This window comes from Phascolarctos cinereus, unplaced genomic scaffold (genome assembly GCF_003287225.1).
Source record: "Phascolarctos cinereus isolate Bilbo 61053 unplaced genomic scaffold, phaCin_HiC Scaffold_5;HRSCAF=322, whole genome shotgun sequence".
Taxonomy (NCBI): Eukaryota; Metazoa; Chordata; class Mammalia; order Diprotodontia; family Phascolarctidae; genus Phascolarctos; species Phascolarctos cinereus.
This window is the reverse complement of record NW_027555958.1, coordinates 418,399,711-418,424,654: the sequence shown is the minus strand read 5'-3', so window position 1 is coordinate 418,424,654 and position 24,944 is coordinate 418,399,711. Positions and strand designations below refer to the sequence as shown.

Below are 24,944 nucleotides of genomic sequence, written 5' to 3'. Positions count from 1 at the left end.
ACTACTGAACCACTGAAACATTATGAAGCATTAAACAGCCTATTATCAGAGCCTGTTCCCTATCAAGAATACTCTTTGTCACTGGCTTCCGTCACACCTTGTATCTGATTAACACACTATAGGATAACAGAGCAACACAGATCTGCTTTGTGTTCTAATGCTACTGATGTAAAACAGATTTTCCTTTCTTCTTTAATGCAGCTGCCCTCTAATTGGGTCTGTACTATGGCTTATTTAATGCAATTTTTCATACTGAATTAAAGAAGTCTAGAATAACCTTGTTGTTCATTTAAGGTTAAGTTATTATTAGCACGAGCAAAATGATACACTGCTGTCAATTTCCTAAGGAAATACTTCCTATACAACAGAATTATGAAACTTAATACATGCTTTACTTCTTTCTCACAAGAAGAGGCACAAATGTAATTCTTTAGGTTCCTGCTTGTGGCATTCCCACAAGTTTAAGTATCTCCTGGAATATGCACTAAGTAGGGTTACCCTGTTCAATGTCAGTGCAATATCAGATCAACTCAGACTACTAAGCAAAAAATAACAATTATATATGTTTAAGCAAAAATGATGATTTCTGCCCTCAAGTATAATCTTTGATTCTTTAAAAATCCATTTGTTGCTCTCTGGAAAGCAGCAATCATTAAAATACTAAAATAATTAAACAGCGAAGGGTAATGAAATAATGAATCAGTGAAAGAGAACAGAGAAGAGATCTGGATCCATCCACATGTCTGTGTAGGGGATGGCAGGGAAGAAAGTTATTTATGCCTCTTGTTCCTTGGGTGTGGAAAAAGCTACGGAACTTCAAGGAGTGGATGAAGTACAAAATCACTAAGGAATCTCTAAAATCTGGCGATGTATATACACACACATTCATACAGATATATGTGTATACATACACATATACCTATGTCATATATATTATACATGCATACGTATGTGTGTATATATACATATATATAACCAGCTAATAAGTATATGTACATAGAAAATCTATTACACTTAGAAAAAGATATTAGAGTTCTGCCTAATAGGTTCATGTATGAATGAATTCTAACAAGAAGTTCATGCAATGTGTGAACAGAGATACTCTAACTTGTCTTGTAAAGCTTTGCTATTGTTCAGAGAATTGATAAGTCCCAGAGGCTATATATAAACGACATGGGCTTGTCTCATTTTAATAAATTGAACCAAAATTAATTTATACTACAGATAACCAGGTACTGTGTGTATTAAATTTAATTTTTCATTCACATGTGTGAAATATATTTTGTATGTGATTGGTCTGTTGTGGAATGAAGGCAGACAATGTGTTTCCAAATAATAAGCTATCTGATACAGGATCATAGCATTAATTTCAGAATATTAGAGCAAGAGTGGACAGGCCTCCAAAAGCTTTTTTTTTTTTTTGGTGAGGCAATTGGGATTAAGTGACTTGCCCAGAGTCATACAGCTACTGAGTGTTATGTGTCTAAGGCTGCATTTGAACTCAGGTCCTCCTCACTCCAGGGCTGGTGCTCTATACTAGGCTATACATGGCCTCTCTCCCTAAAGCACTCTTGGACATCTAGTTATTAGTGGGTCCTTAGCAGCTCTGTTTCTGGAAGCCCAGCACACATCTTTAAAATTCAAGGTTCTGAAGGCCTCCCTAGTTATGTAAGGATGGGAATCATCTGGTAAGTTAGAGAATTTAAAGGCATCTCAAATCCATAACCAAACTAGAAGGGAGGCACTTGGCATGTCCTGGTGAATTCCTAAGAATGAAGGTGGATGTGGAGGGAAGGGAAAGACTATGAGGGAGAGAAATCTCAAATTTTAACAAATGATTAGGTTAAATGATGTCCCTCCTCACCCCCATTTCTCCATGGTCCTGAAGGGCTTAGAAGAGAGGTGGTGGTGTCCAACTGACCAGCTATTTTCCATGGGAAGCTAACTGATTGGGTTTGTTTTGGTTTCTAGGGAGTCTCAGTCAGTTAGGTGACAACTTGGTGACAAGGCTACGGAGACTGTATCAGCAAATCATATAATCTACCATGGTACATACTGTACTAAGCACATCTGTTTCAATTAATCAATTGCAGACTTGAGCCAAACTATATTAAACAAATCATCCCTAGTGTAACATTTCCATAATTTCTGTGACAACTGCTTCAGAAGATTTGCAAAGCATCTAATTCTTCTCAATATTACAATCATATTCTGTCTGTTGAGTAAAAATGGAGTTTATATCTTTAAAAATAAAGTCTAAAAACCCTCTTCCCAAATACAGTTTTAGACTTTTAAATTTACAAAAACCAGTTATGGTGAAAAAGCAGAAAGCAGAATCATTTTAAAAAAAAATATTTATTTTTATGGACATTTATTTTCTCTTCTTTCCACTGTTCCCCAAAGTGACCAATTTAAAAAGAAATGCCTCTCAACAAACGTGGCACCCAGCAAAACAAACTCTCACAGTGGTCATGACCAAAAACACATTCTGGATTTTATGTCTGTCAGCCCTCTGTCAGGAGGTAGGTGGCACCTTCAGTCCTGGGCACTTGTGGTTTATGATAATTACATAAATCAGAATTCTAAAGTCTTTCAAAGTTGTTTTTCTCTAATGTTGATGTATGTATTTTTTTGTTTTGTTTTGTTTTCTGGCAAGGCAGTTGGGGTAAAGTGACTTACCCAGGGTCACACCACTAGTTGAGTGTCAAGTGTCTGGTCTGCGATCACATTCGAACTCAGGTCCTCCTGACCCCAGGGCTGGTGCTCTATCTACTGCACCACCTAGCTGCCCTAATGTTGATATATGTAAATTGTTCAACTTTTGCTTATTTCACTCAGCAATATCAGTTCATAGAGGTTTTCCAGTTTCTTCTGAAACCATTCACCATTTCTTTTTTTTTTTAAGGCAATTGGGGTTACGTGACTTGCCCAGGGTCACATAGCAAGTAAGTGTCACGTGTTTGGTCTGAAGCCACATCATTTCTTATGGTACAATATATTACATATACCACAATTTAGGAAACAAAGAATCTTACATACATGTAGGGTGGGGGAGTCATCAGGATAGTACAACCACTTCACCTCCACCTCTGACTCACGGCCCAGTTGGGTTTTCTAGTATAATCAGCATAAACTTCCCTTTTCTACTCTGGGAAGTAGTATCAGAGGATCTATAGTTCTTGTTATCATTTTTTGTTAGCTCTGAGTCCCTAGCCAAAGATATTGTTCTGGCAAAAACACCCCAGAGCTAGATCTATCTCTGTCTCTCCTCTGGGTACGTCCTCAATTGCTTCCTCCCAACTGGAAATTCATTTTCAATAAGTACACCCATACTAACAATGGTTATTGCTTTGGTTAATGCTGTTTATAAGGACAAAATAAATATCTAAAATATCTACCAGACTTTTCCCATGATCAGAAGGAAAGATTTCAGGTTTTCATGAGAGAATCCAAAGGGAAAAGGAGATATAACACTGCAGTCAGGAAATTTTAGCAACACTGCATTTGTCCTGACATTCTCCTCATTTCAATTATCTCCAATAGCCTTACTCCCAGGGTCCTGGTCCTCAAACCAATACTCAATCTAATACAGGTTAAGGTTGGGGTACATAAATAGAAATAATTTACATTTTAAAGTCTTCTATTATTTCCAATTTATCCTATATATATATTTATTCTGCATATAGTCATTGGCATGTTGTCTCCTCTATTAGACTGTGAGCTGTTTTTTGACTTTCTTTATATCCTCAGCTATTAGCATAGTTCTTGCCATGGTAGGTTCTTAATAAATGCTTCCTGATTAACTCTGGTGGTTTGGTTGTCTCTGCCTATGCTCCAGCTATCTCACTCCCTATAACCCCTTAGACTCCCATTCTTCAATTCCCTGTATGTTCTACTTGAAACTAGGAACAGGGTTCCTCTTTAAGTCTTTATCCTGGACTCAGTGACCTGATTTTTAAAGGTTACTCTAAGGCATGGCCTCACTCTTACTCTATCATGATGATTTTTTTTGACTTATTCAAAGAATTAATCTGTACCACATAAAGGGATCTTTTGGCTTGGCCTCATCTTTTATAGTTATATTAACACTTTATATTAAAACCCTTTTTATGATCAGATTGTGAGTGTTCCAGGACAACTCTCTTAAATACAGAAAGGTCCTCAAGGGATAATTTCATTTAATGCTCTGATTCCATGAAGACTACACCTAAATTATTCAAACATTATGATGATTTATAATATCCAATATATCCAATATAATATCCATTATCCCAATATTAATTCAGAATTAGAGATTGTTACCTCAATCTCACCTCTACTAGTACTTGCTATGCTTAATTGTGCTTCAAGAGATATCTCTTTTAGCTAGCACCTTTTGTGTATGAATATACAGTAAACCTAGCTCATCAGCACCGTTAGTTATGTACCTGGTCCCATGCCTTAAGTTCCAGTACTAACGATGGAACAAGAGTTATCTCTAAGCCCCAAATAGAACTGAGATATGGCTGTGGCTATGCCTTCTTGCTGATGGAATTTCATAAAGGTACTTCATGAATAAACATCTAATTTTAAAATGTGGTAAAAAAAATCAGATAAATATTTGGGGAATTACTGCCTCACATATGCTTTGCTTGCTCCTTCTATGCCTAACACAAGCTACAGGATAACTTTGGTCCAGGATTAAGTCAGGGGTTAGACTCAAACTTGAATGCCTTACCAAGCCCAATTCAGAAGATGCTGGCAGCTTCCTTACGGTGTGTTTTTTTTTTAATTTGATTTTTAATTTGATTGTCTCCTTGCAAAAAACGGCAGTGTCTGATATACACTACATATTATAATTTGGCAAAAGTTGAAAAGAAAATAATTATCCCTCCTCTAAAACATGTATTCCCTCCTTCTGTAAAAAAGAGACCTATACACAGCACCCTTTCCTCCTTCTCCTTCTTCTGAACAAAATCCTTCTGAACTCCCTGGGGGAGGGGCTTGTCATCTTAGATTCTTCCTTCCACAACCTTTAGCCCATCCAGGTGTTAAAAAGTTGGCATTACAAGTGCTACAAGACACTCTTCTCCAATCTTCCTGCCAATGTTCCCTTTCCCTTCCTCTCTCCTGGCTGGACAATGAAACCATACTGACCAGGTCCACTACAAGGTTATGTTATACAATCTCAACTGGGCCCTCATTGTGGCAAGGCAATCCTTTCATACCTCCGTCATTGATTCACTGGGGCAGGCCTCAGACTTACTAGCTAGCTGTGTGACCCTGGGCAGTCACTTAAGCTTGTCTGCCTCATCTGTAAAATGAGCTGGAGAAGGAAATGGCAAACTACTCCAGTATCTTTGCCAAGAAAATCCCAAATGGGGTCACGAAGAGTTGGAAATGACTGAAACGACTCAACAAAAATAAAATCCACTATCCCACTTTTCCCAAACCTTTCCATCCCTTCTCAAACCTCCCATAGCTCCCTTTTATCCACATTCTCAGCTAAGAATCTAGACTAATGTTTTAGTGAAAAAATTGAGGCCTTCTCTCCTGTTCCTCATCCCACCTCAAGAGGCAATTAACTAGGTGGTACAATGGATAAGAGTATTGGGCCTGGAATCAGGAAAACTTGAGGTCAAACTCAGCCTCAGACATTTACTAGCTGAGTAACCTTAGGCAAGTCATTTAACCACTGTTTGCCTCAGTTTCTCTGTCTGTAAAATGGTGGTAAGTATAGCACCTACCTCCTAGGGTTGTCATGAAGATCTGTTTGTGAAGCACTTAGCACAGTCTCTTTCACGTGGTAGGCCCTTAGTATTCGCATCTCCTTCACATTCCTCTTTCTGCTTTCTGCCGCTCCCATTTCACATGAGGAGGTAGCAGTTCTCTGTGGCAAGCAACCCCTTCACATGTACAGTGTGATCCTGTTCTATCCTGTCTTCTCCAGCAAATTGCCCCCTCTTATTAATCTCTTCTCTCAGTTATTTTCAATTTTTTCTTGTCTACTGGCTTTTGCCTTACTACAAAGATGTCCACTCCTCTCTCATCCTCAAAAAACCCTCATCCATCCATCACTGCTAACTATCATCCTATCTTCCTCTCTCCACCCTTTTGTGGCTAAACTCATTGAGAAGGCTGTCTATAATAGATACCTACATCTCCTCTACTCTCACTTTCTTTGTAACTCTTTGCAGTCCATCTTCCAATCTCACCCTTTAACCAAAACTGCTCTTTTCAGTGTTACTAATGACCTCTTAACTGTCAAATTTAATGGCCTTTTCTCAATCTGTATCTTCTTGACTTTTCTGCAGCCTTTATCACTGTCAATCGCCTTCTCCTCCTGGATTCTCTCTTCTCTCTAGGTTTTCGTGACACTGCTCTCTCCTGGTTTTTTTCCTCCTCCCTGCTTCATCTGCTGGGTCTTCATGCAGGTTTCACCCACTAACTCTAGATGTCCCTTGGGGCTGCCAGGACCTTTTTTCCCTTCTCCTTTATAATATTTCACTTGCATTTCAACAGCTCTTCTGGATTCAACAATCATCTCTATGTAGATAACTTTCAGATTTCCTTGTTCAACCCTAATCTTTTCCCCCAGATCTTTTCAGATATGAGGCCTACAGCCTCACATCTGCAATTGCCTTCTTGACAACTTGAATGAGATGTTCAGTAGATATCTTAAACTCAACATGTTCAAAACTGAAATCATCTTTCTCCCCAGACCTTCCCTATTCCAAACATCTCTATTAGTGTCAAGGGTACCACCATCCTCCCAGTTCCTCAGGTTTGTAAACTCCCTCTTTTACCTCCCATATCCAATCAGTTTTCAAGTCCCGCTGTTTCTCCCTTTGTTAATGTCTTTCAACTTCATCCCCTTCTCTCCTGTGACACTGCCACCACTCTCCTTCAGGCCCTCATCACCTTGTGCCTGAACTACTGAATCATCCTTGCCTCAAGTCTCTCCTTGCTCCAGGCCATCCTCCACTCAGCTGTCAAAGTGACCTTTCTAAAATGCAGGCTTGACCATATCACCCTGCCCTCCACTGCCGTGAGTAAACTTCAGTGCCTCCCTACTACCTCTATGATAAAATAGAAAATCCTCTTTCAGTTTTCAAAACCCTTCGTTACCTGCCTCCTTCCTAACTTTACAGTCTTCTTTTTATGCCTTACCTCCCCTAATCTCCCATCGCTGTGATCCAGCGATACTGGCCCTCTGGCTATTCCTCGAACAAGACATTCCATCTCTGGATGCTGAGTGTTTTCACTGGCTGTCCGTCATGCCTGGAATTCTCTCCCCTTATCTCTGCATCCTGGCTTCCTTCAAGTCCCAGCTAAAGCCCCATCTTCTACAAGAAGCCTTTCCCAGTCAGCTTTAATCTCAGTGCCTTCTCTCAGAGATTCTCTCCAATATCTTGTTTGCATGTTGCTCCTTCAGTAGATTTGAACTCTTTGACAGTAGGGACTGTTTTTTGCCTTTCTTGTATCTATCCCCAGAACCTAGCCACCTAGCCTGGCACACAGTAGATTCTTAATAAATACTAGCTGACTGACAATGACTGTCTCATCCCCATTCCTTTGGAAAGGAACTTAGTATACTTTGTTTCACATTTAGGCTAATTCTCTTCTTCCCAAGGGTGGTGGGAAAGGCCCTTCCAAGCTCCCTGCAGCATATGTGGATGCTGATGCTATTTGTGTGAGAGCAGCATGACCAATTGCAATCCTTTTGGTGATATGTAAGATCTCCAAGCCTGGTCAACTTCACTGCCACTGAATGGTAGAGTCTTCAGTGTCTTACTATCTTATTTGCCACTGTGGGCCCTGTTATCTGACCTGCCTATGAACCCTAGGGAACTCCTGGGTCTTTACACATGCCCTATATCTATACTGTCTTATAGATATTGTCTCTTTCAATTAGAATATGAGCTCCTCAAGGGTAGGGATTATTTTTGCCTTTCTTTGTATTCCCAGCACTTAGCACAAGGGTTGCACATTCTAGGTGCTAAATAAATGCTTCTTGACTTCCTCTCCTCTCCTCTTCCTTCTTTCCATCCCTCCCTTCTTTCTCTCCTTTCTTCCCTATTTCATTCCTTCCCTTCCTTTCAACATAAATCTAGAAATCACATTTCTTTTCATTTCTTCAATATCACCAGCTTAAATGATAGCATAAAACGCAGATGACTAACTTGAAAATATTCTGAAATTCTCTCCTCCTAAATTAGGTATTCAAGTCTCTTGGAGTTTAATAAATACTACTGTGCAACTCAAGTACCCCTAGGTTAATTTAAATTTCTATTTACTTATACAAGCATTTTAAAAGTAGGCAACACTAAAAACTCCATAGAAAGGAAGTCTAGCTAATGATACTAAATTTGTTCATCTGAACCCCTAATTATATGACGGGGGCCAGTGTTTATAATGGCCAGCCATTTGCACATTGCTCTTAATTGTGCATATGCTACTGGATTTAGGATTATCTGGGGGGGGAGATGTGCTACAGTGTTGAATAAGTGTTATTAGACTGCTCATATGGAATGGGATATAAAATATGACATGTCTGGTCCCCAAAACCTCACATATACAGCTTTCTGCTATTACATTCAAAATACCCAATTATCTCCTTCCCATTATTTTACCAATAAAACCTGGATCAAGATCTAAGTCCAAGCCTTCAACCCAGCTGGGCTGAAAGGAATTCTGCTTTGGGAAATAGCACAGCTCTTAGATGAGATGACTTTGGATGTGGCTCAAATAGTAACATGGCAACAGGAAGGCAAAAAAAAGCATTCCTAGGAAGGAATGGGGCGATTTCTCATAGCCAGGGCTCCCACTATGCATGGCACATTTTCCGTACTTGCAGAAAGTTTTCTGTGAGGAACTGGGCCAATGTTCTAACTCAGATGAATTGGTTCCCATGCATGGTTCCCAACGTGTGGTTTATCCATTTCTGGTTAATTAGCAGTCAATTGAGTTTTCAGTATTCTCTTTTTAATTCAATCTAGTTATTCTGTGTCCTCTTGTCAGAGCAAACATGCCATAAGCTCTAATCTAACAATAACATGCCATATTCAATTCAATAAACATTTATTAGGGACTTATATGGAAGGCATTATCTGTGGCATCAGGGGTACAAGAAAAAAATAAGCTATACAATTCTTGCTCTCAGAAAATCACAATTTATCTCATAGGAGAGACAAAATGTATACATAAATAAGATACATGACAAGTTAGCAAAATATATGTCCTACAATTGTTCTCAAAGAGAGTATATATAAGCCTACTTTTCATCAATCAGCCTGTCTACTTGTTCTGCTAGCCACTTACCCACTGGCCTGAATAATCATAGTTAATCAATCAATCAGTCAATCACACATGAGTAGTGGAAAGACTGGAGACCACAGAGAGAATAAAGAACAGGGTAGGATCAAGAAGGGAGAGGTGGAAATCAAGGGTATCACCACCCCTGCTTATAGCTGGGGTAAGATGAAGAAGTAGATCATGGAAGCTGTTGACTGAGGTACCAGGAAGTTAGGAGGATGTTCAAGGGTATGTGTGTGTATTCCTATACACATACAGATATACATACATGCATATATCTATATATACACACATACACATATATTTATTTATATGCTGAAGTCATCAATATAGATGTATGAGGCAGGAGTTGGGATGGAGAAAAAGACTACAAGACTGTGAACTTCTTGAGGAAGGAGGGAGACTGTCCTATGGCTGAAAAGATAGCACTGCTGACTCAACAACCTCCAGAGGCTCCCTATCACGTCTAGGATCAAATAACCAAAATCCTCTGTTTGGCATTCAAAGCCCTTCACTCACATACCTTCTCCTTTCCAGTGTTCTTATTCCTCCCCCAATCCCTACTTCCTTATATTCTTTGATCCAACGACATTGGCCTCCTTGCTGGTCTTTGCACAAGACATTCCATCTCCCAACTCCAGGCATTTTCCCTGGCTGTCCTCCATTCATGGGATGCTCTCTTCTCTCCTCATCTCTGCCTCCTGGCTTCCACAGCTTCCTTCAAGTCTCAAGTAAATTATATCTTCTACAGGAAATCTTTGATCCCTCTTCATTGTCCTTCTGTTGTTTATTTCCAGTTTTTCTATATATAGCTTATTTGTACATTATCAGTTGCATGTTGTCTCCTCCATTAAAATATGAGCTCCTTGAGAGGAGGAATTGTTTTTTGGGGTTTTTTTAACCATTTTTTGGTATCCCCAGTACTTAGCACAGTGCCTGGCCCACAACAGTTGCTTAATAAATGTTTACTGGTGGAACAGATTAGTTACATAACATAGAGAAGCAAAAGAAACAATAACTAATGTTGGATAAACCCAAAGACCCAAGCTACTAGGGTAAGGTGTCACTATTGAACAAAAACTATTGAGAAAACTGGAAAGCAGTTTGACAGAAATAAGGTATAGACCCACCTGTCATATTAACTCCAAATGGAAACATGACTTAGACATAAAAGATGACTTGATAAACAAGTTAAAAGAATAAAGAAGAAAGTCCCTTTCAGCTCTATGGAGAAAGGAAGAATTCAAGACCAAACAAGTAATAAAGAGAATCACAGAAGATAAAAAAGACAAATTTGGTTATATCAAATTAAAAAGAGTTTGTACAAATACAACAAATGGAGTTAAAATTAGAAGAGAAATAGGTAACTGGGGAAAAAAATCTTTGTAGCAAGTTTCTCTGATAAAGTCTCATGACCAAGATATTTGAATTTCTTCATCTGTAAAATGGGGATGATAATAACACTTATTAAGAGTTGTGAGAATCAAATGAGATAACATATATAAAGTGCTTCACAAACCTTAAAGTGTTGTAACCTTAAACATTTTCTTGTTGTTCAGTAGTTTTTCAGTCATGTCTGATTCTTCATGACCCCATTTAGGATTTTCTTGGCAAAAATATTGGAGTGGTTTTCTATTTCCTTCTCCAGCTCATTTTAAAAATGAGGAAACTGAGACAAACAGGGTTAAACAACTTGTCCAGGGTCACACAGCTAGTAAGTTTCTGAGGTCACATTTGAATTCGTCTTCGTGACTCCAGGCCCAGCGTTCTACTCCTTGTGCCACCTAGTTGTCCTATAAGCTTAAATATACATGCTAGCTATTATTGTAGAGGCAGCTAGGTGGTACAGTGGATAGAATGCTGGTCCTGGAGTGAAGAAGACTAGAGCTGAAACCCATCCTCAGATACTTACTAGCTGTACAGCCTTGGGGAAATCACTTAAACTTATCTGCCTCAGCAGCCTCATCCGTATGGAGATAATAAAAGGACCTCCCTCACAGGGTTGTTGTTAAGGATAAAATAATATTTTGTAAAGCTGTTTTGCAAATCTTAATGTTGGCTGTAATTATTAATGAAGGAAGAAATCTAAGCTGTCAACAATCATATGAAGATGTGTCAAATCTTTAGAGAAATTAAAGTAACTGAGTTTCTATCTCTCACCTATCAATTCAGCAAAGATGACAAAAGAGAGAATTCGCAAATGCTGGAGAGGCTTTGGGAAAATAAGCACACCAGAAAGAGCAAATTGGAACTAGTTTAAAAAAAAGGTTATCAAATTGTACATGTCCCTTGACCTAGCTAGAGCACTATCAGGCCTATATTCTGAAGTGAAAGAGGAAAAGAACCCATATGTACAAAAATATTTATAGTAACTCTTTTTATAGTAGGCAAAAATTGAAAACTAAAGGTGAGGTGGTACCCACTTTTTAGAAAATGAACAAATGATGGTACATGAATATAATGAAATATTTTTGTGCCACAAAAAATGATGAAATGGACAGTTTCATGGGAAAATAGAAGAATTCCATGAACTAATGCAGAGTAAAGTGAACAGAACTAGGAGAACAATTTATTCAATGGCAATATTATAGAGAAAAACAATTTTGAAAGACTTTAGAACTCTGATCAATGTAATGAATAACTGTAACTTCAAAAGACAAGACAGCACTTTTTCCAGTAAAGAGACAGAATAAAGACATGAATTTTTGTCCATATGCAACGCTGGATTTGTCTTGTTAGTCTTTGATACATATTTGATACAAAGGGGTTTTTTTTTGGTGGTGGTTGTTGTTTTCAATTAGAGATGGGGCCACAGGAGGAAATGATAATAAAGGCTTCTAAAACAACACATATCAATAAATCATTCAAAAAGAATTGATACTAAATAAGAATAACTTTCCAAATAACTAACATAAAGGTTGCTCTCACTGAGAAAAAGCTGATCTGCAATCTACGTAACAGATCCCCCTTCAATAACGAACGGAAGATTGGTGGACCCAGGGTTTTCAGTATCCTTTTTAACTACACCATATGAACTACCTAGCTGATTACACACTAACACAGGAAAAAAAATGTAAAAAGCAATTAAACGTTCAGCAAGCATACTTTAAAATACTTAATACTTATAAATGTTTCAATTAAAGAAACCTGTATTTGATTATAAACTTGATTGAGGACAAAGCCTCTCATCTATAAAACATGAACTTAAGCAGAATATTTCTAGAACTCTAACAAAATACAAACTTATGTTTGCTCTGAACATATACATGAGTGAGTTAAACATGGCTTTAGTAAGTAAAACATTTTCACTTCATAAAAGTGACATTTAAAAAGAAACAAAGAGAATGCAAAAGGGTATATTACTCTGTATTTCAGAATGTGACACAAAAGAGTAACTTCTTTGAGTTGAAGGTGTAATTATAGTACTTACCGCTATGATATCTAATGTATTATCACAGACTTTGCGGATCTCATTATTTTTGTCATGCATTAGGTCTATAAGATAAGCTGGAGCCTCTGGATAAAAATGGTTAAAGATATAAAGTGCATTTCAAATTGATTTAGAATGTTCAGACACAGTTAAAAAGATTTCATTTATCTAACCATAAATGCCACAATTGAGAGTAAATTGTAAATTATTCAACAAAAATAAATGGAATCATCCATTATTTCATGTGCTGAAAATTAAGGCAATACACACAAAAATATACTTAGGAAAAGAATTCTTTCTTTTTCTGAAAGATAACAGTATGGGAAATCATAATACAAACCAGAGTTGTTTGTTTTTTTCTGAATTGCTTTGTTGCTCAGCTTTCCTATAGATACACACATTTAAAATAACTAACCACTACAACAAGTCTCATGGATGTCAAATGCTGTGACTGCATTTATAACAGTACAAGTGATGATCTAATCTATAGTCACATGCTATAAACATACTCATCCCTGGCCAAGAATCTATTGTCTATATTTTAAGCTGTGGTGCAGAAATTCAAATTCCATTCTCAGATACTAGTTTCTAAATCAACCGTTTACCTCCCAAATCAAATTTTGTCTTCTGCACCTCTTACTTTCCATAGGCAGCACTAAGGAAAACACAACATATGCCCTAAAGGTCTTCTGTTTCTTTGATAATCTTTGGCAGTGCTTTCTAGATTCCTTCTGGCAATACCACTTGTACCCATGTGAATCACCAGAAGTGGTTAGTAGTTCTCCATTATCCTAAGTCTTGAGAGATTCTCTGTTACATCTTGGATGCAAAGAATCAGAGTGTTGTCAAAGTGGAAGGGACACCACTGGCTATCTGGCCCAAACCACACCTGCTATAGCACGCCTAACTAGTGGTTACCCGGTTTCTTCATGAAGACTTCCAATGAGACAGCCCATTCCACTTCTGAACAGCTCTACATGCCAGCAAGTTTATCTTTACCTCAAGCCTAAACTGACCTTTTTGCAACTTCACTTATTGTTCCTGGTTCGACCCTTTGAGGCCAGAAAGAACAAATTTAACTTCTCCTCCACATGGCAGTCCTTCAAATATTTGAAGACAATTATCGCAATCTCAATCCTCAATCCTCTCTAGACCAAACAACCCCAATTCCTTCAACTGATCCTCTCATGTCAGAGGCTTAAGGCCCTTCACCATCCTAGCTGCCTTCTTCTGGTCACTTTCCATTTTATTAATGTCCTTCTTAAACTGTGACACCCAGATCTAAGACAGGACACTCTAGATGTGGTCTGACTAGAGCTGAATACAGTGGACTAGACCTCTCAGTTTCTAAGAAGGTGTGCCTCTCTTAACGCAGTCCAGGATGGCATTTGCTATTTTGGTTGCCACACCACATTGCTGACTCGTATTGAGCTAAAAACCCTCAGATATTCTTTAGATTTGTCATCTAACCATACCTTCTCCATTTTATACTTGTACAGTTGTGTTCTTTTGTATTCAAGTATAAGACTAGATTTACTTGTATTGAATTTCATTTTATTAGATGTAGCCCAGTGATCTTTCATCTAATTTTGACTATCCCTCCTAGCTCCTGGTCATCTGAAAATTTGACAAGCATCCCATTTATGCCTTTATCCAAGTCACTGAGAAAAATGTTAAACTGTGCAGATCCCTGGGATGCTCCACTAGAAATGTCCTCCTACACTGAAGACTGAACTACTAACAACTATTGAGTCTGGCTATTCAAACAAATCTGAATCCATCTAACTATATTATCAAGTCCGCACTTCTCTATGAGAATGGCATCAAGTATTTTATGAAATGCTTTATTAAAATCTAGATAAATTTTATCTAATGCATTTTCCTCATCTACTACTTTTGTAATTCTGTCAAAAAAGGGAAATAAGTCTACCACCTATTCTTGACAAAGTCATGCTTGTTCTTTCTAAAAGTTCATTTCCTTTAATGATCCAATACTAGAATTTTCTCAGGTGCATACTATATACTGTGTGTGTGTATACATGTGTGTACCCACAGACACAGATACACACACACACACACACATATATTCTCACACTCCCCCCACCCTGGCATATCATTTTCAGATTCTTTTCTTTTGCCTTTATTGAAAATTGGGACATTTGCCCATCTCTAATCTTCTGGTACCTCTACTTATTTTACCTATGATCTTTCAAATATTACTCTGACAGTTCTTTCAGTACCTAAGTTATAGTTCATCTAGACCAGGTGACTTGAATGTATCAAAGGCAACTAGATACTTTTTTACTATTCTCCTTTTTTGAGTATCAACTTTGTTATTCTATTCTTTTTTTATTCTATCATTTTTAGTTTAATCTAGCCTATTCTATATATTTATTCTGTTATTTATTTCCCATGGCAGAAAAAAATAGATGACCAGCTCTGCCTTTTCTCTGTTGACAGTTATCATTTTCCGATATAGCCCTAGTAAAAGTTCCATTCCTTCTTTTATTGTCCTTAGCTTCCCATGCCAGCCTCAGCTCATTCTGAGCTTTGAACCTCCGGATACTATTTTTGTAGGGCCTTGGTCCTTATATTCATCCCCTGTCTTGTTACCTGGTCTTGTTTCCATCTTCAAAACATGAAATTTTAAAGTCTAAGTTGGTTGATGAAATTTTGGGGGTGCATTCAGATAAAATTCATTCTTGTTTTCCCTTTCTCCCCACTCAACTCTTCACATTGCCACATTGGTCATGCAGGGAGAGTTAGACTACTCCATGCTCTCCATTATCATTTCCAGGTGTTCCCTCTGTCTCCTTTATTCAGTAACCTTTTTTCTTTTGAAGTCTACTCAATTAAATTTTCCTACCCAATCAAAATTATTTTGTTTACAGCATACTAAACTCCATGTAATTCTTCCTCTTTTTTCAAGGAATTCAGCACCATGCTCATGACCTTCCTCTCCTCAACTCCTGACTTAAACTAGGGAAATCTTGATATCCATTTAGATGCTCCCTCAAAGTCCCTAACCTCTCATTTCCTCAACTTCCTTGAGTCTCATGACCTATGCCTTCAATTCATCTTAGCCACACACAAGGATGATTGCACTTTATCTTGCCTTTACCTATAAACATTCTACTTTCTGACAAAGTATCATCCTACCTTTCCCTATCTTTCAATCTTCCTGTATCAGTTCTTCACCATCATTGAAACCTCCATATCCTCTACTCCTCAATACTTTCTCAGGACATTACCTCAGTTCTGACTTTATTTTCCTCTCCAAGTAATTAGCTATTTTAACTCTATATTGTCCTTTGTTCTTGAATCCCCTGGCACCCTGTTCTTTTGCTGCTCTTTTCTTAGCTGGGTATTACTCACACCATCCATTTCTACAGATCCCATTCATGAACTACTGAATGAAGTTCAAGGATGTTAATGTAGTTATCCTGATGAGTTACAAATTCATGTTATAAACATTGCAACTAGGCTTTTACTGAAGTAGGTCCTTTTATTCCTTCCAATTGATTCCTTATCTTACTCCCCAAAGAAATCATTACAAACCTTTTCTTATAACTTCTAGCCTATTTCTCCTCTTTCAGCTGAAGACTTTAATTTTTATTTTCCTGAAAAAGATAAGGCTATGCCATATTCTATATTAGCTCCTTCTTCAATTATCTTCACACAAAACTCCTTGACATCTTCTCCCATCCTTGCCTATAATTCTATAGATATGGTGCGTGCCTGCAACCCCTGATTCTGGGGAGGCTGAGACTGGAGGATATCTTGAGCATAAGACTTTTGAGCTGCAGGAGGCTAAGCTGATCTTTTGTCTGTACTGTCTGGTAAACCTTCAGGCTACCTGAGGAGGAGGGGTCAGGTCTGTACCAATCAGTAGTGGGTTCATGTCTGGGAATGGCTGCTGTATGTCCAGTCTTGGTCAAAGACAAGATGCCCCAATATAAAAGGAAGGAAAAAAGGGAGGGAGGGAAGGAGAAGGGAAGAGAGACAAGGAGTGAAGGAAGGTCTAAGCTTGCTTCTTCCACATTTTTTGCTCACTCCTCTACTCTTTGGAATATGGCTTTTAACCTTATCACTCAGTTGAAGCTGCTGTCTCCAAAGTTACCTGATCTCTTAATTACCAACTCTAATGGTCTTTTCCTCAGTTCTAATCCTTCTTGATTTATCTGTTTGAAACTGTTGACCACTCTCTTTTGGGGTACTCTTTCCTCTCTAGACTTTTGTAACACCCTTCTCCCCTGGTTTCTCTTTGACCTCTCTGATCACTCTTCAGTCTTCTTTTCTGGCTTCTCATCCATATGATGCCCCCTAAATTTGGTTATTCCACAAGGTTTTGTCCTGGATCCTCTTCTCCCTTTATACTTTTTGTCCTTATGAGTACAAAGGTTTAATTATCATCTCTACACAGATAACTCCCAGATCTATATATTCAGCTCCACTCTCTTCCTCAAACTTCAGTCCCAGATCGCCATTGCCTACTGGACATTTCACACTGAATTTTCCCAGAGATAGCTTAAACTCAGTATCTTCAAAACTGAACTCATTATCTCTTTCCCCTAAACCCTTCCCTCTTCTATACTCCCTTGTTTTTATCAAAGACACCACAATCTTTTAAGTTTCCAGGGTTCACAATCTCGGCATTATTCTGGACTCCTCTTTCTTCCTTACCTCACATATCCAATCAGTCGCCAAATCTTGCGGTTTCTACATTTGTAACAGCTTGTGCATCCCATTCCTTCTCTCCATTCATACCACCTTTGTTCAGGTCCTTATCACCTCTCAACTAGATTACTGCAACTGCCTCCTAACTGGGCTCCCTGCTTCAAATTTCTCACCACTCCAGCTGATCCTACATATTGCTGCCAAAATAATTTTCCTCCAGTGATTACCTACCCAATCACCTCTAGAGACCTTTCATCACCTCTGAGGTAAAATATAAATTTGCCTCTTTGGCTTTTAAAATCCTATACAATCTAGCATCAACCTGTCTTTCCAGCCTCATTATTCCCCTCCCACACTCTCTGATCCAATTAGAATGGCCTTCTTTCTGTTCCTTACACACAATACCCATTTTCCACGTCTATGCCTTTGCACTGCCCATGCCGTATGGATAGGATGCACTCCCTTCCTTACCTCCCTACCTCTTAGAATCCCTCTTCTGCTTAACAGAAAAAAGATGCTGGTCATGCAATGTCTTTTGTGAAAAGCCTTTCCAGTGTTAAGTGATTTGCCCAGGGTCACACAGTTAGTAAGTGTCTGAGGCTGGACTTGAACTCAGGAAGATGAATCTTCCTGACTCTAGGCCTGGCACTCTATCCATTGAGCCATATTACTGGACTGCTATGTTGTGTTGCCTTTTTTTTTTAAAGTGGAACTGTGAATTTATCAATGTAAAGAAAGTTCCTGCTAAAGCACTGAGGATGATACCAAGGCTGAAAACCTGAATGAGAAATAGTTCAGAACCACTTCCCTATAACTATCCAGAATACCACCATCCTTCCAGATACAACTCTGACATCATCTTTGAGTCCTCAGTCTTACCACACCTACAACCAGCTGCCAAACTTGTTGGTTCTATCACATCATCATAGATTTAAAGCTGGAAGGTTCCTTCAAGGACACTGATTCCAACACCCTTATTTTACTGATGAAAATGAGGCCCAGAAAGATTAAGTAACTTGCCCAGGGCCACACATCTAGTAATATATATCTGAGTAAGGACTTCTGACTCCAAGTCCCATACCCAACCTGCTATGCCATGCTACCTCATTATCAATCAACAAGCATTTGTGATATCTATGAAGCAACATCTTTTGCATACATCTCCCCTTCTCCACTCAAATACTACACCACCTTCGTTCAAGCTTTCATCTTCTATTATTTGGACTCTTAAAATTTGTCACCCTGACTCATTTCTTCCTAATTCAATCCATCCTCTGCGTGGCTTCCAAAGGATGGTCCTAAAACACAGGAGCCAACATGAACTCCTCTGCTTGGCATTTTAAAGCTCTTCACAACTTGGTCCCTTTTCCACTTGCAGGCTTCTCTCAAAATGCTTGCCTCTACTTACTCCATATGCAGTGGTACTGATCTCCTTACTATTCTTCACACATGATTACACACCTCTTGCCTCTGTGCATCTGGACTAGCTGTACAGAATGCCTGCAGTATACTCCCTCTTCCACTTTGGCTCTCAGAATTCCTGGATTCTTTCAAAATTCAACCTAAATGCCACCTTTTATAAGAGGTCTTTCACGGTCCCTTCCTAGATATGAATACTTTTTTCTCTAAGGTTACCTTTTATCTACTCTATATGTACCTTATATATTTTAATATATGTGTATTCTTATGTACAGATGCACAATCCCCACCCATCCCCCCACCACACACACACACTGTCTCCTCTATCGCAAAGTACACTTGAGGACAGGCAGTGTCTTCGCTTTTTTAAAAAAAAAACCATAGTGTTTAGCACACTGTGTGGCATATGATATCTGTTGATTAACTTAGAGTCTTAGAGATGCCTAGGGCACTGAGACATTATGTACTTGCCCTAGGTCCAACAGGCAGTATATTTCAGAACAGGGACTGAACCCACGGCTTCCTGATTTTGTAATCAGCTCTCTATCTTTTGAAAACAAGAAAGCCCCAAGTGCTTACTAACATGAACATTTATGAATATGACTTCTTCAAAACTAGAGTAACAGTTTCATATTTAAGTACCTCAATCATTTTGATCAATCGTGTCAGTCAGAACAGTAGCCAGTTGTACACATAAACGCAGCATAAGTGTGTTCCATCCTTGATCAGTTTATTTCTGTGAATTTTTTGTTGAGTTACTAATATACAGCCCTATCAGCACTCAAAAGAACACTGGCTTACAAGCTCATAATATTTTTGGAAATGTCTTCAGAACTATCTTATAAGAAAATTAGTGTTATTACTTAGTAACTGGTTTGATCACTATTTCTATTACTAGAGTGAACTACTTTTGGCTATTTCCAAAAATCAAACTCACCACCAAGGACTGATGACTTAGAGACAACTGACAACATCCACCAGGATGTGTAATCTAGAGTGTTCCAGAGACAATTCAAAAAGTAAAGTTTCAAATGCACTTTGCATCATGGCAACATGGACGAAATATATAGCCTCCCAAGGCTCCCACATTAAAAGGTGTCACATTTATTTAGATGATATTCTATTACATTCACTAAAGTTTCTGTGTGCTTTGCCCTACACCTTGCTGCTTTTCTATTACTAAAGGAGCAATAATAATAGTACTCAATATGGAGTTAGAAATGTCTTTTAACTTTAAGTCAAACTTTGACGACAATAGAACGTAAGCTTTTTGAGAATAGAGGCTCTTTTTCATTTTTGTTTTTATCTCAAGCTCTTAGCACATTGCCTTGAATGTTGTAGCTACTTAATAAATGTTTGCTGAATCTAAATTCTACATTACTAATTGTATATTTGTTTTTTTTTTGTTTTTGTTTTTGCTGAGGCAATTGCCCAGGGTCACACAGCCAGTAGGTATTAAGTGTCTGAGGTCACATTTGAACTCAGGTCCTCCTGACTCCAAGGCTGGAGCTCTATCCACTGTGCAACCTGGCTGCCCCTATAGTTGTATATTTGTAAAAAAGAAAATGCACACCTATATTTATTAGGAAAAAATGGAATGCCTTCAAAATATTTAAACAGGAAAAGGATACGTGTTTCCTTGATGATGACATCTCTAGTAGCTTGGTGGAAAACCATCTGGTAGAAGACATAGATTATCTGACACACAAACTCATCATCTTCTTGTTGAGCTGAAAAAAGTTAAAAAGTCAGAGAGCTCTATGCTTAAGTCCCTGAACAGCAGCAGTTTAGGGGAAGGTTTGAGAATGACAGACTACACAAGAAAAGGAGGGGGAAAATAATCAGTTGGTTTAATAGCATTTAGTTATTTTGCAACATTTTATTTACTTTTATCAGGTATTTATTCCACTTGCATGATTGTGATAACATAGGAATGTGAATTGTCATAGTTTGATCTTTTGTAAAATTTGGTTGTAGTTAATAAAAATTTCTTTTGAAGTCTCAAGGTCAAGAAGTTTGAGGAAAGAAAATACGTTATGCTGATACTAAAAATATATTCAACAGGACAATTTATTTGAAAAGATAAAATTATATAAGATTTGAGTGAGTTATGCCTACAAGGAATTAAACAATGTAGTGGAATTTAGAGAATATTAATATTACTTCTCTTGGATTTTCACTATCTCTCTTGGGCTGTCACCTGAGAAATTCCCTCTGAAGCAATCGTGACAAGTCTCTTGACAGCTCTCTGTGCCAATAATACCTCTAGTGATGGGGAACTCGGTACCTTACATGGCAGTTCTAATTGTTGTAAAGTTTTTCCTTATATTGAAGTCAATTGTCACCCCACAATTTGTACCAATTAGTGCATCAAATCCTTATTTTTAAAACAATGACAACACATTCAAAAATACCACATATGTTTTCCCTCTCCATCACATGAATTATTCAGATCATTCTCTTTCTGGAAAAAAATCTGATTCTTATTTTTCTATGATGATGCTTCTGTATTATATTATTTATATGCATAAAAGCATATGTCTTTTTAAAAAATTAACAAGTAAGTTATTAGGAAAAAATGAGATTACAAAGATTCCACATTGTAAAAATAGAAGCTATTTCAAATTGCATAAGAGTATTTACTAGTTTGGTACATTAGGATATCTTATTTTAGCTTATTTAAACTTAACGACATAAAGCTTGTTATAGAAGATCTTTGTCAAGTCCCATAAATTAATCAGACACTTTTCATTTTATGAAAAGAATAATTTATTGTGCAAGTGCTAAGAAAAACAGATTATTTATAGAAACCTTGTTTTGAGGTGCCTGTGATGAGACTCGTTTACTTATGAGGGCTGGGTTTCTCCTAACAACTTCAGTTAAGGGGAAGTCCTGGCGTGCTAACACTCTCCTCTCCTGACCCAAAGTATAATCAAACACCAAACTTTTAAAACTATATGGTATGAAATTATCACCATGAGTCACTCATTGCCTTAGGTAAGACATTAGAGGTGGGGCATGGTGGGGCGCTGGAGTACTGTTGCTAGAAAGGCACTGTTAGAAAAAACATATTTTCTGAGGTGAGGAGGGCCACTGGAACTTCTCTAGCCTTCTCCACATTCCTCCCCACCCCCACATCAGCACATTTGCACAGATGAGTTTATCAGATTAACCAATAACCCAACCTGTTCTTCCTCATTTCTTTATTTCTGTTGATGGCACCATCATTTACCCAGTTAACCAAAATTGAAACCTAAGTCATTTATTCTTCCTTTCCCTTTCCCTTTCCTTCCACATCCATTTAGGTCCCAAGTCCTACTAATTATACTTCTCTATTATCTCTTGAATCTATCCCTTCTTCTTTACTCAGATGCTACCACGTGAATTCAGGCTGTTATCATCTTGTGTCTTCTTACTAGTCTTTCTAATTCCAGTCTCTTCCCTCTCCAGTATATCCTTCCATTCTTTTTTTGTTTGTTTCTTTTTGCTAGGCAGTGGGGTTAAGTGACTTGCCCAGGGTCACACAGCTAGTGTTATGTGTCTGAGGTTACATTTGAACTCAGGTCCTCCTGACTCCAGGGCCAGTGCTCTATCCACTGTGCCCCCTAGCTGCCCCTCCAGTCTATCCTTTAAAGCTTCATGGCTCCCACTTGCTTATAAGATATAATGTGAATTTCTAAATGGCATTTGAGGCCTCCTACATTCTTGCTCTAATCTACTTGCCAGTCTTATTTCACATTTCTACCCTTTGTGCAGTCTACATTCCAACCAGATTCACTATATAGTCATTGACCTAGTTTTTCTTGTTCTGTGCACGTTCTCAGACCATTTCCTGTGCTTAGAATATGCTGTCTTTTTATTACTGCCTGTTGAAATCTTTCTTTTTCTTTGAGGACCAGTTCTTAGCCTACCTCTGCCATGAAACTTGTGCTCTTCTCTGTAGCTGGACATTCCCCCTTGCTGCTCAGATTTTCCTTTAGTACTTTGTGTGTACTTTGCTATTATATTATAATTTAGATAAACAAGTAATATGTATCCTAGCATATATTGCAGGATCTTTGTGAGAGCAACAATTGTCATTTTTATCCTTCATCCCTTCAGTACCTAATGCATAACTTCCACAGTACAGACTTAATTGTTGAATTGATTTCTTTTCCTTCTTGCCCAGTCTTTTACCTAGTTAATATAAAAATACATAAAGAAAATGCTTTTCTTTTCATGAGTGATCATCGTGAAGAATGAAAATTATGTAACTGAATCCTTACCTAAAGAAGAAAATGAGATCTGATGGAAGAAAACATAGGAGAGTAAATTATCATGATATTAGGATCAACATGGATTTTTAGGTTTAAATTTATTTTTTGACAGGTTATGGCTTCAGAAGTACAGTTTAGCACAGGTTTGCCAGTTCTAAGCCAGCTCCAGTCTCTCAGTTTGAAGAGGGTCCTGGAAATTTCTGATTCTTCCTTATAGAAACAATTGTACCCTGAGCCACGAAAGTTCTTTTGCCAGATGTTCTGAGGGCAGCTTGGTGTGTATATGACAGAGGGCCCTGGCTTTTCATCCAGGGGTGTCCTTCTCTCTCACTAGTTGTAGAAGACTGTGATCATTTCCTCATTATTTTTCCCCTTCTCCCAGTTTTCAACTGTGGTGTTAGGATTAATAGTTTGCTTTCTATTGCCATACTGAGGCATTTCAGAGTATTGTAACTTAATTTGAGCCATTTCTTTTGTGGCACATCAGGTACTAAGTATCTGATGTGACTGGTGCTCTGCTAGCGTTACAAAGGTTATAAAAATAGCAGAGAACACATCCTTATTCTGTGTGTTTATAGTAATATGAAAACCCAAATGGACTTTCAGATTCGCTCCTATTTGTTAGATGGAATGGATACAGACTTTGCTGTTCACCAGTAAATCACAGTGGTTCCCTGTTACCTCTGGGATCAACTGTAAACTTTTCATCTTTCCAGTCTTCTTACATATTACTCTCTTTTACACACTCTTCAGTGCAGTCATTACACATTGTACTTTGTCTCCAATGTCAGTGCCTTTTATTTGCCCTTCTTAATGTTTTGAATGCCACCCCCGCCCCCATCCTTACCTCTGCCTCTTACCCCTGGCTTCTTTCAAGACTTGGCTAAAATGGGGCAGCTAGGTGGTGCAATGCATAGAGCACCGGCCTTGGATGCAGGAGGACCTGAGTTCAAATGCGGCCTCAGACACATAACACTTACTAGCTGTGTGACCCTGGGCAAGTCACTTAACCCCACTGCCTGAAACAACAAAAACCAAAAAAAAAAAAAAGACTTCGCTAAAACACTACTTTTTGCAGAAGGCCTTTCTCCATCTGCCTTCCTCTGTAAGGTCACCTTATGTCTACTTTGTGTGTATTTTATATGTATGTACATATGTGTATCTTGTCTCCCGTATTCGAATGTAAGCTCCTTGAGAGACTTTTCACTAGTTCTTTGTGTGTCTAGCTCTTAGTCCAGTGTGTAGCACATAAGCTTAATAAATATTTGCTGATTGAAAAGCTAAAACTCATTGTTTTCATTCTTATACATACACACAGAGAGAAAGAGACTAAGTTAATGAAATTAGATTGATGCCTTGGTCATGCTGGATTGTGTAGACTCTAGGATAAGTGTATTTTCATGTTATGTTGGTCAGAGAAAATTTGACCCTGATGCAAAGTCTATACAAAATTAGGAAGTGAAATCTCCTTGTGTCTGCCATCTCTCTCCTCACTTCAAGTACCTTGCCCTCAAGGTCCAATCTTCCCTTGCCCATTATCTTAATGTTGCTACCTGAGCAGCCAGAGTTATTAAATTCCCTTTCTCTCCATACCTAATTTGTGACCTAATCTATCTCTTCTCTCAATCCTTCAGGAACAGGCTTTCTGTAACTTCAGGTTGGGTTATTGGTTAATCTGATAAACTCATCTGTGCAAATGTGCTGATGTGGGGATGGGGAGGAATGTGGAGAAGGCTAGAGAAGTTTCAGTGGCCCTCCTCACCTCAGACTGCACAAAGGGTAGAAATGTGAAATAAGGCTGGCAGGTAGATTAGAGCAAGAATGTAAGAGGCCTCAAATGCCATTTAGAAATTCACATTATATCTTAT

General features: G+C 38.2%; 1 protein-coding gene across 3 annotated transcripts in view; it reads right to left on the bottom strand.

The window, feature by feature from the left end:
* KIFAP3 (kinesin associated protein 3) overlaps positions 1-24,944 on the bottom strand; it is a 210,867-nt gene that overhangs the window by 49,003 nt on the left and 136,920 nt on the right. For all 3 annotated transcript variants that reach the window (XM_020974677.2, XM_020974675.2, XM_078156503.1), the window contains exons 16-17: positions 20,452-20,550; positions 12,725-12,810 (exon numbers count right to left, since the gene is read on the bottom strand). In XM_020974677.2, the coding sequence (XP_020830336.1) occupies positions 12,725-12,810; positions 20,452-20,550 (185 nt within the window). The remainder of the gene's footprint in view (positions 1-12,724; positions 12,811-20,451; positions 20,551-24,944) is intronic.